Source organism: Solea senegalensis, linkage group LG19 (assembly GCF_019176455.1).
Source record: "Solea senegalensis isolate Sse05_10M linkage group LG19, IFAPA_SoseM_1, whole genome shotgun sequence".
Classification (NCBI taxonomy): domain Eukaryota; kingdom Metazoa; phylum Chordata; class Actinopteri; order Pleuronectiformes; family Soleidae; genus Solea; species Solea senegalensis.
Genome location: NC_058038.1, coordinates 17,808,543 through 17,822,677, shown reverse-complemented (window position 1 = coordinate 17,822,677; position 14,135 = coordinate 17,808,543). Strand labels below are relative to the sequence as shown.

Below are 14,135 nucleotides of genomic sequence, written 5' to 3'. Positions count from 1 at the left end.
GAAAATTGAGCATTTTTATTTTTTATGTGATAAATGATCAGTAATATAGTCATCATAGAGTAGTGTGTGTGTGTGTGTGCGTCTTCCCAAACTTTTCCCCTGCCAGTCAAACTCCTCAGGTCCTCCCTCCTCCTCCTCCATCCCTCCCACATCGCCTTCTCTCCTCCTTCCTGTTGCCATCTACGTTTGGAGACGTTTGCAGAGTCTTTTATTCGTGCGCTCGCCATCTCTCTCTCCACTCTGTCACACCATCCCACAGTCCCTCCCCTCGCCCCTTCAATCGTCTCATTACACGTCCCCTCCCCTCCCCTCCCCTTCCCTTCCCTCCCCTCTGGACTCGGTCGGTGCGTAAAAATGAATTTCCCAGTGGGAAAAACCAACTTCTCTGAAGTCTCGCCTCAGCTCGGTGAAGAGCAGCAGAGAGGGAAGTGGACTCACTCTGGGTTAACATGTGCACGGTGCGCGTGACCGCACTGTGACCTGTATGTGCGTGCGTGCGCGCGTGCGTGCGCAGGGAATAAGAGGGTTATGAGTTCAGAATGAAGCAGCAGCTGGATCAGCCTGTTCCTCTGTGAGGTGAGTCCAACTCCTCTGCTCATGTTTGCGCCACAGAGTATTTGTTTGATGAAACCATGTGAAGTGAACTCCGCTCACACTGTGTGATCATAAGTTAGTTTACAAGTTTGGATTAAAGACATTAAAAACGCTGTTACACTTACTTTTAACTTCACAAACCTGACAAACCCTTAAATAACTTATTAATAGTACATTTGAATGTTGTATTTATTTATTTATTATATATATATTATACTACACAATGACATGGATGGATAGATATTCTGAAATTAATTTAACATATTTTCCACTGTCATCACCAATTTTTAATCTGTGTTTGGTCGACTGTTTTCTTTTTCCAGACTTCCATCTCAACAAGTGCATCAGTGCTTCAAAAGAAATGATGGGTTGTCTTGCACTAGCTTTCAACTAGTTCTCAGTACGGTAAGTAAAGTTTATAAGTGTGCATTTTAAAAATGACTTTACATTAAATGACCAGTAATTAGTTAGAATTTTGTCACCTGTCATAAAATGAGAAAACATAAATATTGTAGAAATCTTTCAAAAATGCGTTTTTAAAACTAAAAATAAAGGTTATTGTTATTTATCTGGCAAATAACAAACTGAATTAACCTTTTTATACCCAAATATGAGCCTCTTCTCTTGAAGTTAATCAAACATAATGTTCATTACCTCACCATAACTAATGTTTCTGTTCAGTAATGCAAGTAAATAACTATAATCAATATACTCAACTGAACTCAAATATATAGAGCGAGGTTGACCAAAGTGCTGTACAGAATGACGGCAAAGAACAAAATGAAAAACACTAAAAACATAAAAAAATGATACAGAGCACAAACAAAAACAATGGGAGTCCAAGTCAGCCTGTGTTAAACGCCATGGAGTAATAGTAGGTTTTTAAAGATGATTTAAAATGCTCAACAGTCTGGGTGTATTAACCATTACAGAAACATAAAACAGGATTTTGATCATTACAATGCTGTTAATTTAGGGCAGCTGTAGGTTTAGTTGGTGGTATAATACTCTTGTTAAGCACTGTATATAATATATTCCAGCATATGTCATTAGAAAACTCAAATCTGGCAACCTGTCAAGATTGCTGACAGTTAATTAAAGGTTGCTGATTAATGAGTGAACTGTAACCGCTCTAATAATGAGCTGAATGTGTACATGTGTGCTCTGTGCTGAATGATACAGCATAAATGTGTGTGTGTGTTTCTGTTGAACAGGCTGTTGAAAGAGGGTTCTAGTGATGTCTTCACTGTCCGCTATGAGAAGGACCCTCTTCTGTCTCCTTCTGCTCTGGAAGAGAACAGCAGGTAAGAACATCGTCGACTCACGTCGACGGCCATTTAACCCTCGACTAAGAAAAGCAATGACTGTTTCGGGAAATGGGATTTTGATGCTGCTCCAGCATGAAAATGTCTGAAGTGTCAGAGTGAAAGTGAAAATTGTTGCAAAGATTTTAGTTGGAAACGGTCCAGTGTCCCCCGGCAAGGATTAATGTGCAGCACATTGTGAAACCCACACACCATGAAAGAGTGGGGAAAACAGAAAGGGAATTTATGACAATTAGAGCAGTGTGTGTGTCTGCGTGTCGGAGCAGAGCATTCACTCGTAACTCCTGTTATTTCTCTTTTGACACGGAGGGATATCTGCAGTTTTTCGATTATCTATGAGTCTCTCTGTGTCTCAGTCGCACGCCTGCGTTCCTGTTCTTCCTCAGCTCAGAGTGAGGAGGTGTGGTGTTCTGTGGCTGACCCGGTGGGGGCGCAACACCCTGTTCAGGGTCTTCTGGAGACATTTGAGGCAGGACCGGGCTGTGCTGCTCGGGAACGCGGGGACAAGGAGACGCACGTCATCGCAGTGGGGCGAGCGACAAACAATGCAAAAAACAAGGTGCGGAGATCAACCAAGGCCGAGTGAACAGACTCTTGTGAAAGTTCATAAGGAAGCTAAATGGAACTCAGCCAACATTCATTTCATTATGTACACCTGTGATTTTTCTGCTGTGACAAAGAAAGGACAGATATTGTTCTCAAAGCTGCACTGCATCACATTTAAATGTACGTAGAGCAGTGTTTAAATACACAGATGTGAATTGGATCTTCTCCGTCTGACAGGATAAACACTTCTTGTGCCCGCCCGCCCCTGTGCTGCTGATGTATACACGCAAACGCTCCCTCAGTCAAGTCTGACGGTCAGAGTCCATTTTCAGATGAAGGACACTGCAGACAAATAAAGTGACGTTGTTTCTGCTCACAATTATCAAACACAACAAAAATCACCAAAAGATTCACTGCAGCTGCAAGTGATTTGCACCAAACTTAAAAAAGGATCCAGTTTTTACTTGCTTCCTGTTTTAAGGGAGCAGAGGTCCTTTATATAGGCCTGTGCCTTCTTGAACTCTCTCCTGGTACATTTTAATATCTTTTTCCCCTTTGGTATTTTATGCTATACAAGTGTGTGCAAAATAAACTAAACTAAATCACATTGCACGCGTTCCCTCGTGTGTTTACAGGTGACGGTGTTACTGAAGCCTCTGTCTCTGTGGCCTTCACCTCTCAGAGCTCTCCACCTGCTGCTCAGCTCCAAGCTCCCAGTCAACTGGTGGCTGGAGGCTGAGAGATTGCCCCGTAATTTCCCAGTGCTGGTGCAGGTCAGTCACAGTTGTTTCGGTCACATGAAACTCATGTTCCGTGCAATTCTTCCTCCTGAAGATGTCTCGTCTGTTAGGTGTCATCTAACTCCAGCGTACAGTCCTTCACGCTGCGCGTGCAGGTGCACACGGTGCCCGTGTTACCGTTCCGTCCACATGCGCTTCACCGCTGGGCTCTGACACACCACGGCAACCTTTCATCCCTGACACACACCACACACGGCAACCGAGTCTACATCCGAGTGGGAGAGGGTGAGACACATTGAAAACAATTCCGGTCACGCTTTTTTGATCCGTGAGCTCCCTCTGTGCTCACACCAGACATAACATCTTCCCCTTTCATACCACAGACGCGACATTGCCCGCTGTGTGTCTGCTGCAGTCCATGTTCCTCTCTCACAACTACCTGACCTCTGACCTGCTGCCACAGGAAGTGCAGGGCTGCGCTCACGCCCCGGCAGCTGTCCCCAGCCCCGAAGTCCACGTGATCAAGCTGCATTCAGCGGGCTCGGGTCTCTGTGGGTGAGAACATGCACTCGTGTGTGTGTGTGTGTGTGTCACAGGCTCTGCAGTTTTGACATCCTGTTTTCTCTCCTCGTCTCTGTTCTTCAGCTCGATGCAGGTGGAGGTTATTGTCTCTCTTGTGCCCCCAGTGGCCAACTCCAAGCCACAGAGGGTTGTGCTGATCCTCAGCAGTTCAGTGCCAGTCAACTGGGCCGTCGTTGCTCATGGTGTCCAGGGTCATATCACTGTTCATGTAAGGGCCACGTTGTTTTTATGCTATTCCAGACACCAGTTTCGGAGTCTGTATCAGTATCATCTAATCCTAATCTTCTTTAATCTTCTTCTTTCATAATAATGAAATAGGAGTGATACAGGTCCAGATATCCATGATATTAATGCTATTTCAAGTTGATATAATAATATTTTAGACTTTCATTTGGTCTTGTACTTGTATTTATTTATATGTATTATCTATTTATTTATGTCACCATCTTCTTCTTCTTTGGTGTTTTGTGGCAGTTGTCTTCTGTAATGTTACACTGCAGCATCCTTTAACCTTCACTCTATCTTAATCTTATTTCTTTATCTTTATCTTTTTAATTCTTTCTGAATCCGTAACCCATCGAGACAGAAGGAACACAGTTAGCGTCAGACTCACTCACTTCACAGCCAATGAAGTCACGTTCCCTCAGGCCGGAGATACAGATCATTCTCTTTCAACATTCATCAGACTTATTTATGACTTTTTTGGACTATGCATTGCCATATTTATAATTTTGTAGAACTTTTCATGTCATATGTTGATAAGATTACTGTATTTTTTATTTTTCTTGTTTCTATAACTCCTGTTTTATCAGTGGTGTAGGAAAAATCTATGTCAGGAAAAACGATATAAGTGTTATGACTGTGAAAACACCTGTTTGATTCAGGATGCTAAATGTATGTCTTAAGTGTGTGACGTCACAATTAAGTAAAAATTTCATTTTTGTGTAGGATTTAGAAAGCAGTAAAATCCCTGTTAAAATCCCAATTAAAAAGTCTTAAAAAGTATTGAATTCATAAATCTAAATTCAAGGCCTTAATTAGTATTAAAGTAGTCAATCATCAATCGTCAATGCCATATTTATAATTTTGTAGAACTTTTCATGTCATATGTTGATAAGATTACTGTATTTTTTATTTTTCTTATTTTATTTAACCAGGAAAAAACAGATTAAAAATCTCTTTTTCAAGTTTGTCCTGGCCAAGACAGACAGCGGCACAGTTGAAAACAAAGTACAACACAGTTATAGACAAACAGTCAGCAGACATACACTCAATAAAAACATAAAATAAGCAAATTTCACAATCACAATCATAAAAAACCCTGCACAATGTTGATATGATGTGTCCTTACATTTTATTTTAATTTCTTGTCTCTCCATAGTCCTCCAACAGTGTGTCGCCTCCTTACCCCCCCGAGTCTTACCTGACCGTTTCCAGCACTCTTCACTCTGACCTGTCGTCCGTGTCTGACCTCGTTGTCTGGGCCGGTGACAAAGGTTACACCAGGGTGACCTCGTACACCGAGGCTGACCTGGCCAACCGCTTTGTGATCCAGCTGGCCGGGGCCGGGACAGGTCAGGACCACTGTGTGTCTCTTGTTTCCGTTGCAGTGTGAGTGAACTGACTGTTTAGTGATTTACTTCATGTTTACGCTCGTGTCCCCTTTGAGAAAGAGAAGAATGAGCAATGAAAGCTGAACATTTCCATGAGTGCACGGTGAATGCAGGGGTTTTTAAAGTGAAAGTGTGAGTATTCCATGTATTTCGCAGACGTGCTCGCAGCGGTGAATGCCCTGGTTGTGAGGCCTCCCTGGGCTGAGGAGCGCAGGCTGAGGCTGAACAGTGGAGGCAGAGCAGGGGGAGGACTAGACACTTTTACAGTGCAGTGTGAGGACGGACGCCTCAGTGTGACCATGGACCAGCAAACCCTGCAGGTCTTCATACCTCACTATTACATCTAATGTTATACTGTATGTAAATAGAAGCCAGCTGTTACAGCTTTGCTTATTTAACCTAGTGAATTGCTGCTGAATCTGTATTTAAAACTATATAAATCAATACACTAATGATGTCTGTGTTTAAAAGGGTTATATGTACCGTATATAGATAGATAGACATATGTCATCAGGCTTCACTGATAACAATTACACAGCCAGTTTATTCAGAATTTAAATTTTCATTTGCAGACCACAAACTTTACATTTTGTTTAATGTCTGTTGTTTTTGTGTTTTTGTTTTAGTCCTTGTCAACCACATTCAACACTTGATTATGGATTGCAGTACCCATTATAAACACTGATAGTCACTGCTGTAGTTTTTTTTAATTGGAAAGTGCTCCTGTTAATGAAAACACTACAGCAAACAGATTTCTGCAATCCTACAGCACAATATTTAGGATTTCTCGCCCACAGCTTTACTGTTTAGATTCTTAACATTTTCATCAGCCCTGCTTCCAGGAGTTGGGCTAAAGGAGAATTTGTGTTTTGCCTTGATGTGAAAATCGACTGTTTATCACATTATCTATAAAATCATAGGGAAGAATGTTTTGCACAGAGTTTTATTTTTACATCTAAAGCACACGTGGTTATTAATTAATCAATTCAACACTGCTCCATCAGATACGGAGAAAATGGAATTTGCACAGCGTGACATTAGTTTCTGTCCTTCAGACGTTGTCTGTCCCGGTGTCCGTCGTGACTCTGCAGGACCCGACGTGCCAGGCTCAGTCCAATGGGAGCCATTTCCTGTTGGTGTTCCCGGTCATTTCCTGTGGGACTGAGGGTGTGCTCATCGGGCAGTCCAGAGAAGTGCAGTACAAAAACATGGTGAGTGGATATTGGGACAGGCATTGGGGCTCAAGAAAACTCATGTTCCTTAAATTATTTCCATCTCTTCCACATAGCCACATATTACTTAAAGGTCCAGTGTGTGTAATTATGGTGATTTGGTGGAAATTGAAGATAAAATATATTTATGTAGCCGAGACAGCTCCACAGAGACCACCATTTGTTTACAATAGCCAGCACTGGACAAACTAAATCATTTCAAATGTCATTATAGTAGTTTGTCACTATATAGCTAACTATGTGGAATGGTAGATGATGGATGGATGGATGGATGGATGGAATAGCACCAACCCAAAAGAAACAGAGGCAGAGAAGAAGACAGCAGGAAGGGAGTGAATTGAAGCTTTTAGAGCACAGAGCATAACACACCTGGGCTCAAAATGAGCTCAGCTCTATCTCTATCAGGCAGTGGTAAAACAATAACACATGGTGCAAAATTGTGCTAAGTGGGAGTTTGCTCAGACCCAGGCCATCGCGACCAGAACAGTGCTCGGTGAAAGCCTAAAAATGGCATGCCTCGCCATCAAATGAGTTGAGAGAAAAACAGGGTTGTGGAGGCAGGAAGGACGTGGAAGAGTGGCTTCAGAAAGAGAAAAACATGCGAGCAACATTCGCAACAGGTGTACGCCATTAAACACTGAAGAAGAAAGGTGCTTATTTTCACTGTAACAAACTTGTTATCAACAGAAATAACAACATATTATGTTTGCTCTGTAAATCAATCTATAACTCCTGTTTTATCAGTGGTGTAGGAAAAATCTATGTCAGGAAAAACGATATAAGTGTTATGACTGTGAAAACACCTGTTTGATTCAGGATGCTAAATGTATGTCTTAAGTGTGTGACGTCACAATTAAGTAAAAATTTCAATCCCAATTAAAAGGTCTTAAAAAGTATTGAATTCATAAATCTAAATTCAAGGCCTTAATTAGTATTAAAGTAGTCAATCATCTTGAAAAATTTAACACATAGAAAAAATACATCATAAAAGCCTACTTTCTAAGTTCAAAATAATTAGCAGCAGTTATTTAAAAAGTAATATCATGCAGATTAGCACAGCAGAAGCAATAAAACAATAAAAGTTTTCGGAAATAGATTTTTTAGTAACTTTTGCACTGGACCAAAAAGCCATGTTTTATGTCGAAAGAAACATTTGGGGAAAGATGTCCCTAACTCATTTCAGCTTTTTGTTTTTTTGTTTATTGTAAAATTCTATAATAATCTTAGATTTCACATAACAAGTCTTAAATTGAACTTGCTTTAAGCTTTAGGAACCCTGTTATAATTTGATTGCGAGACACGTAGGATGAGGATTTAGATACTGTGTGTATAATAAAGCAGGGCTTACAGTATATAGTTACAGTCAGTAAATCATACATTATTTCTTTCCCTTTCATTTCTACCTAGATCTTATTATGGATGGACAAGCCTCAGACCATTCTAGCTCTCAATGAGACAGAGCGGAAGTCCAAAAGTCCTCTCAGCATACATGTGAGATATTTGTGTTTTTAAGTGTACACTATGTCCACATACTGTACGCCATGTTTATCGTTATTCTTTAATGCTATTCAACATCTAATAGTGTGGGTTTTTTGTTTGTCTTCTCAGTTTAGCTGTTTGGCTGCTGTCTCCATTTCCTCTGAACCCACTGCAGACACTAGTGATGAGCGTGGACTCTTCCCCTGGACACCGGAGGATCGAGGGCCTGACCCAGGACTGAGACACCTCCCGACACCCAGACACAGATCTGGACCTTTCCTTAATTTAAGGCTTTTTGTCAGCGAAGATTATGACCAGAGGAGGATTGGCCCCTGTGTCATCACTGCAGGCCACCGTGTCTATGTTGAGGTCTTTGCCATTTCTTCAATGATAGTTTGTTATTTGATAGGTTTTATTCTAACCTCTGATATGGATCCTAAAGGGGAAATATGTAAACTATGTAAAAATAACAACCTTTAGCGTTTAAAACAGTCCCTGCCATCCAAATTCATAGAAACAAGATGCTGCCCCAGTAAATAATCACATGATGAGGAGACAAGGTGACTATAACAGAGTTTGAATGAAGAGTTTGCTCACCACCTTTATGACTTAATAAAACACATTCTTACATATAGCCCCTTTAGTCACATCGAACTATTTGTATGACCTTTTAGAACTTCTTCTTCATCAGTGTTTTCTTATCTGTTACCATTTGGCAGATTTCGGCCAAAGGGCCGCTCCCAGACGCCGTGGAGGTGATTTCATGTGTGGTCTCCCCTCTGTCGAACCCAAAGAAATCTCCTTTCTGGACTGTGATACGAGAGGGCTGTTCCTCAGACCCGTCACTGACCCTCAGCACAAAGACACAAGACGATGACGAGGAAAAGGCTAAAGTTGGTCGTAAACTGCAGGAGGAAAAGGAAGGAGACGGAATTTTGCACCAAGAGAAGAATTTCTCATTTAGACACAAGGCGGAAAGAGAAAGGAGAGAAGCATCTGTAAGGATGGGAAGGAGTAGTACAATTGTGGCGACGGAGGAGGAGGAGGAGGAGGAGGAGGAGATGCAGCCCTTGAGGTTTAGTTTTATCCTGCGGCCGGTTCATAATGACTCCATGCAGTTCCTGCACTGCAGCCTCCACGTGTGTGTGTCTGACTCAACCAGAGGGGAATCCATGAAGGAAACGGCAAAGACTGACTGTCAGGGCAAAATACGAATCCCACCACTTGTATCCAAGTCACCCAAACATCAGGTACACAAACAAACAGAGTGGATATTGATTAGACTAAAGTTGAACACTTTTAGAGAAGCTACACGTTTATTTTGCTCTGTTAATCTCTCTAACACCATCAGTTCACTCACATGTACCTTCTCCTGCTGTATTCACATCTCAGTGTGAGATAAGAAACCTGTCCCGTCCCATGGTGGTCACACGCTCTTTAAGTTCACTGGCACCCAAACTGCTGAGGCCCCCTGCTGGCCAAAGGACAAAGAGGCTGAGTGTGTCTCCTCTGGCCTCTTCAGACCCGACACACAGCAGTGAGTACTGTTAACGTGGTCTCTTTTTGGTGTGTTGCAGTCGGTCAGGTCATTAATCAGACTGTCTCTCTCCCTCATGAGGCTCTGTGATGCAGATGGGACCAGTGATGGGAATTGTTATCGCAGCCTTCCTGTTGGGTGTCAGCCTGACGGGTGGACTGTGGTGGATTTATAATTATACAGGTAAGTAAGGAGACCCACTTCCACCATGTGGGGAGTTATGGTGTGAAACAGATCATCTTTATGCATCCGTGCATTTCTTCATACTGAAGTGTCCCATCAACTGTGGTGAGAAAAAAGGTTATTCCAGTGTGAATGTGAGGGGCCACATGCTATTCTACATCCACAGACCACTTATAAATTATATTATTATATTATAATTATTATAGCACATAGTTTAAATCATATGCCTTTGTTGCATTACTTCTACTTAGTGTTTAAAGTCCATTTTTAATACTTAAAGTTGTTTTAATTCAAATGACAAAACTTAAGACCGTGTTTCAAACCCATGTCTTCTTGATGCAAAGTGCTAACCACTACGAAGTGGAGATTGTTCATTTTAATATATCACATACAACAGATTGAAGGTATGATGTAAATTCACAACATTAGGTATACAGCATATATGGAATCCTCTCATGGAGCGAATTCATCTGAAATAAAATAAAAAAATCACAAAAGTCGTCATTTAAAAATAATATACAGTATAGGATTTTTTTAAGTTTATTACTTCGCCCCACAGAGTGAGTGAAGTATTGTTTTTGGTGGCTCTGAATTTGTGATAGACGTGGATTGTTTGGGTGGTTGTAGTTTATGTAGACATCATAACACAATGATAAATGTGTGTGTTTACTGAAGCTGCAAGTACAACCTTACTTGGAAGAGAGGGTCATATAACAGACCAGAGTCATGGAGGCAACAACACCTGCAATCCTCCGTCTGAACGGTCCTCGTCAGTATAGAGGTAAGGTCTCACTTTCTTATTCCTTTGTTCTTTTTTGAGGTACTTCTACATAAACTCCCTGTGCCGAGTCGCAGCTGTGGACAGACGAGCACAAGCTCACTAAAATATGGCTGCAGTGGCAGACAACAGGAATAAAAAATTAATTAATATCACACGTTTACACTCAGACTCGTTAAAAACATCATTTTGTTCTCACAAAAACACATGACATCAGTGTGCATTTGAATACAGGGCGGGGGAGGCAGATGTGATCTTGTGGTCACAGGAGATGCATCTCAATGTCAGGTGTGAACACTCTGTCTGCGAGCAGTCGGATCACTCAAGATGGATGTTAATACCAGGACAGGGCCTAAGAAACCCCTTCACATCCTTGCTTTTGCTGAACTTGTGCCTGCTGAAGCCGGCTGTACTGTATATAATACACCGACTATGTATAAGTACTTCATACAACCCCACTTTAAAAAATATTGAATTATCTCTGTCACAAAGCCTTTTTTAAATACTTATTTCTGCTGCTATCCTCTCCTTAATGTTAATTCCTTTTGTTTTGTATATGATCAGTTAAAAACACTCACCTTTAACTTAACAGACGACTTTTGAATTATTTTATTCAAGCTGCAGTGAAACCTTGTCTTAATTAAACCCAAAGAACTATATCTGTTAACTCTGTCTTCTCCTGCATCTATGGTAATATCTCAGAAAACTAATTATGGTAAGGTGATGACATCAAATGAAGCAGGGAAACATCTAAAACATGCAGGACAGTGGTCCCCAAGGAACCAGGGATTGGGGAACACTGTTCTAAAATAATGTCCCTTTTTACTTTACTTGTGTTTTTCTTGTATATTCTCATTTATACTATTTTCAGGGGGAAGGAACCATGTCTTAAGAGTAAAAGTTAAAAGTCCAGCAATCCAATCCTCCACATTTTTAATTATTTTAAGTATTTCAATGAGTGCCCTGTAAGAAATGTATTCCTCATTTCTTGGCATTAGCATTTATTTTTATATTTTGTTCCAATTCCACCAGTGACAAAAATAATATAATAAAGAAAAATACAAAAATATACAAAAATAATATAATATAGGATTAAAACAAGGGAATATAATGAATTATTAAGGACATTGCACAACAGAATCAGACAGCATTATGTTGAGGCATTCTACTCAAGTCAAGTTTGACACATTTCTTTAAAGAGTAAATGGAACAGCATGATCCAGCTGGGCTGCACACACTGAACCTAAAGATAAAGTTGTATATTAAAATAAAATGTGGCGGCGAGAGGCACTTGCAGTAAATATATCAGCACTAGACAAGCACCTGCAGATTTGAACTCTGATATGCCATGATAGACTGGTGGGTCTCAACAGTTCTGTTCTTTTTTATCTCACTCAGGATTTCCTTCTGCAAATCTGAGAAAGAAGTGGAACGGAGGTTCCAACAGCTTGCGTGTGAGTGAGCACAGCTGCCTGTGTGTGTGCGCAGATCCGCGTTTGTTCAGTTCTCCTCGTGAGCGGCATTCGTCGCCACGCAAGAGGACTGCAAGACGAAGCGAGAGCATGTGAATAAAGTCGCACTTAGTCATTGCAGCAGTGTGACAAGTCAAGTGTTTGAGTCAAAGTGAAAACGTCCGTCTGTTTGATGCTCAAAGCCTTTTTACGTCAAGTCATTTCAAACGTGGCAGCGGGGTCGGCACATGGCGTTGTTGTCTGGATTCGGCAGGATTGGAGGTCGGTTGCACTGACTCAGACAGAAACCACGTCTTTGCCAACTTTAGAGACCGAACACGGGGTCAAGTGTGAGTCAAGAGGTTATTGTGTGCCCCTGTTACTGTGAATGAGCTACATGTGATCTACATGTGAACTGTTTTGTGTTTATGTCTCAAATAAATGTGTAAAATTGAGCTATGAAAACAACAACAAGCGAAGTGAACACATATTCAAATGTATTGAGTTATTTCTTCAAAGCTGTAATAGTTCATGTTTTCCTCTCTAGAGCAGCAAACTGGGAACACACCACAAACATATTCTCACAATATCTCACAGTCATTTCACTTTCAACGTTCACCCAAACATGGCACGGTGTGTAGAAAAACCACAGACTGCCTGCTGCAGTGTGCAGTGCGTCCATCTCATACCCAGGCGTCGAGGGTGGACAGGAAAGGAGTTAACCTACATACACACTGACTGATTTCTGAGCATTCTCTGCCTTTTCAAACATGTCTAAAGGACAGAGCAGTTGATGTTGATGATCAACACCTTACACCATTAGCTGTTATAGTACTGATTTTATTTGTTTACAAATACATTTTCCCCTGTCGTGCATCTACTGCATGTGTGATTTTACTTTATACACAAGAAGGTTTCCTGATTTCCTGATCATGTCATTACTACATTACGGTACCGTGAAGCCCGTGAGTGGGCTGATGTGAACCAAAACATGAAAAGCTGCATACATTTAAATGCACAGTGTGTCATTTCTGCTGCTCAGGGTCTCTCAGTTAAAACAATAACAAGGGGCTTTAATTTGGATGGTGTCAGTGTAGAATTATGGTCTATTATGGAATTGTAATCTCTGTGTTGAGATGATCTAAGTAGTTATCTAAAAAATACAACACATTGGCTTTGGATTGGATTTTTTCTTGAAAAGAATTAAAGAGGGTTGAAAACATTCTTCCTCACTGGTGCCCCTGACTATTGGCATTAGAGGACATCCATACAGTAATTAGGTATTAGGTCACACGGCAGCACTGAGACCCGGGTGCCTCTGTATGCGGACGACCTCCTTGTCTGTTTAACTGACCCGTCTCTGCTATATCATGAACTGGAGAACGAGTGAGTTCATGCTCTTAACATGACAGTCATCAGTGACCGATTCACTGATGACTTCCTGACAAAACTGCCCTATAGGCATCTCTTCAAATTTAACTTTACAGAATCTGTAGAAAAACTTGAGTCTTAGAGAATACTGCCCCTATCTATGATCGGTCGGATAAATGTAATAAAAATGGTGAGCCAATCCACGTTGCTATACCTTTTCCAGGACTTGCCTAAATGCATCTCTTTTTTTAAGAACACATAATGTCCAAGGCAAAAACCTTTTGGAAAGGATGGTCTGGGACTGCCTGTTTTTAAACACTACTACTGGGCAGCCAACTCCAGGGCTCTTACCTACAGGAAGTGTTAAAGCTGAGGAAAACCCTTTGTGGCTACAGCTGGAAGCTGCTGCGGTTGAAATGTCCTCACTTCCTGCCCTTTTGTTTTCTGACTTCAACGAAACTTCACCGTGAAGAACTCCTTGCGAGTCCTAAATCAGATAAAAGTGGCTTGCTGGGTTCCCAGTGTCTCCATGCATGTGCCCATATGGCAAAACCCTTTGGAAGGAGGGTCCGTTGTAGCTCTATTAACTCGTAACGTTACAGCTGAATTCAGTACAAGGTGCTGCACAGATTGCATTACTGAAAAACAAAGCTAAATTGCATAATTTTTTGTCGGCTATATGTGGTTTCTTTTATGTTTCTCTG

The 14,135-nt window shown here is 41.2% G+C and overlaps 1 protein-coding gene across 1 annotated transcript; it reads left to right on the top strand.

Moving 5' to 3' along the window:
* Positions 1-341: 341 nt before the first annotated feature.
* Positions 342-12,578, top strand: engl (endoglin, like). Its single transcript, XM_044050048.1, has 18 exons — positions 342-576; positions 918-999; positions 1,809-1,898; positions 2,306-2,478; positions 3,101-3,238; positions 3,316-3,490; positions 3,589-3,760; positions 3,851-3,995; positions 5,169-5,361; positions 5,557-5,720; positions 6,456-6,611; positions 8,040-8,123; positions 8,241-8,480; positions 8,831-9,361; positions 9,504-9,648; positions 9,730-9,831; positions 10,507-10,612; positions 12,008-12,578. The coding sequence occupies exons 3-17, from the start codon at positions 1,832-1,834 to the stop codon at positions 10,608-10,610; spliced, it is 2,589 nt and encodes an 862-aa protein (XP_043905983.1). The 5' UTR covers positions 342-576; positions 918-999; positions 1,809-1,831; the 3' UTR covers positions 10,611-10,612; positions 12,008-12,578.
* Positions 12,579-14,135: the final 1,557 nt, after the last annotated feature.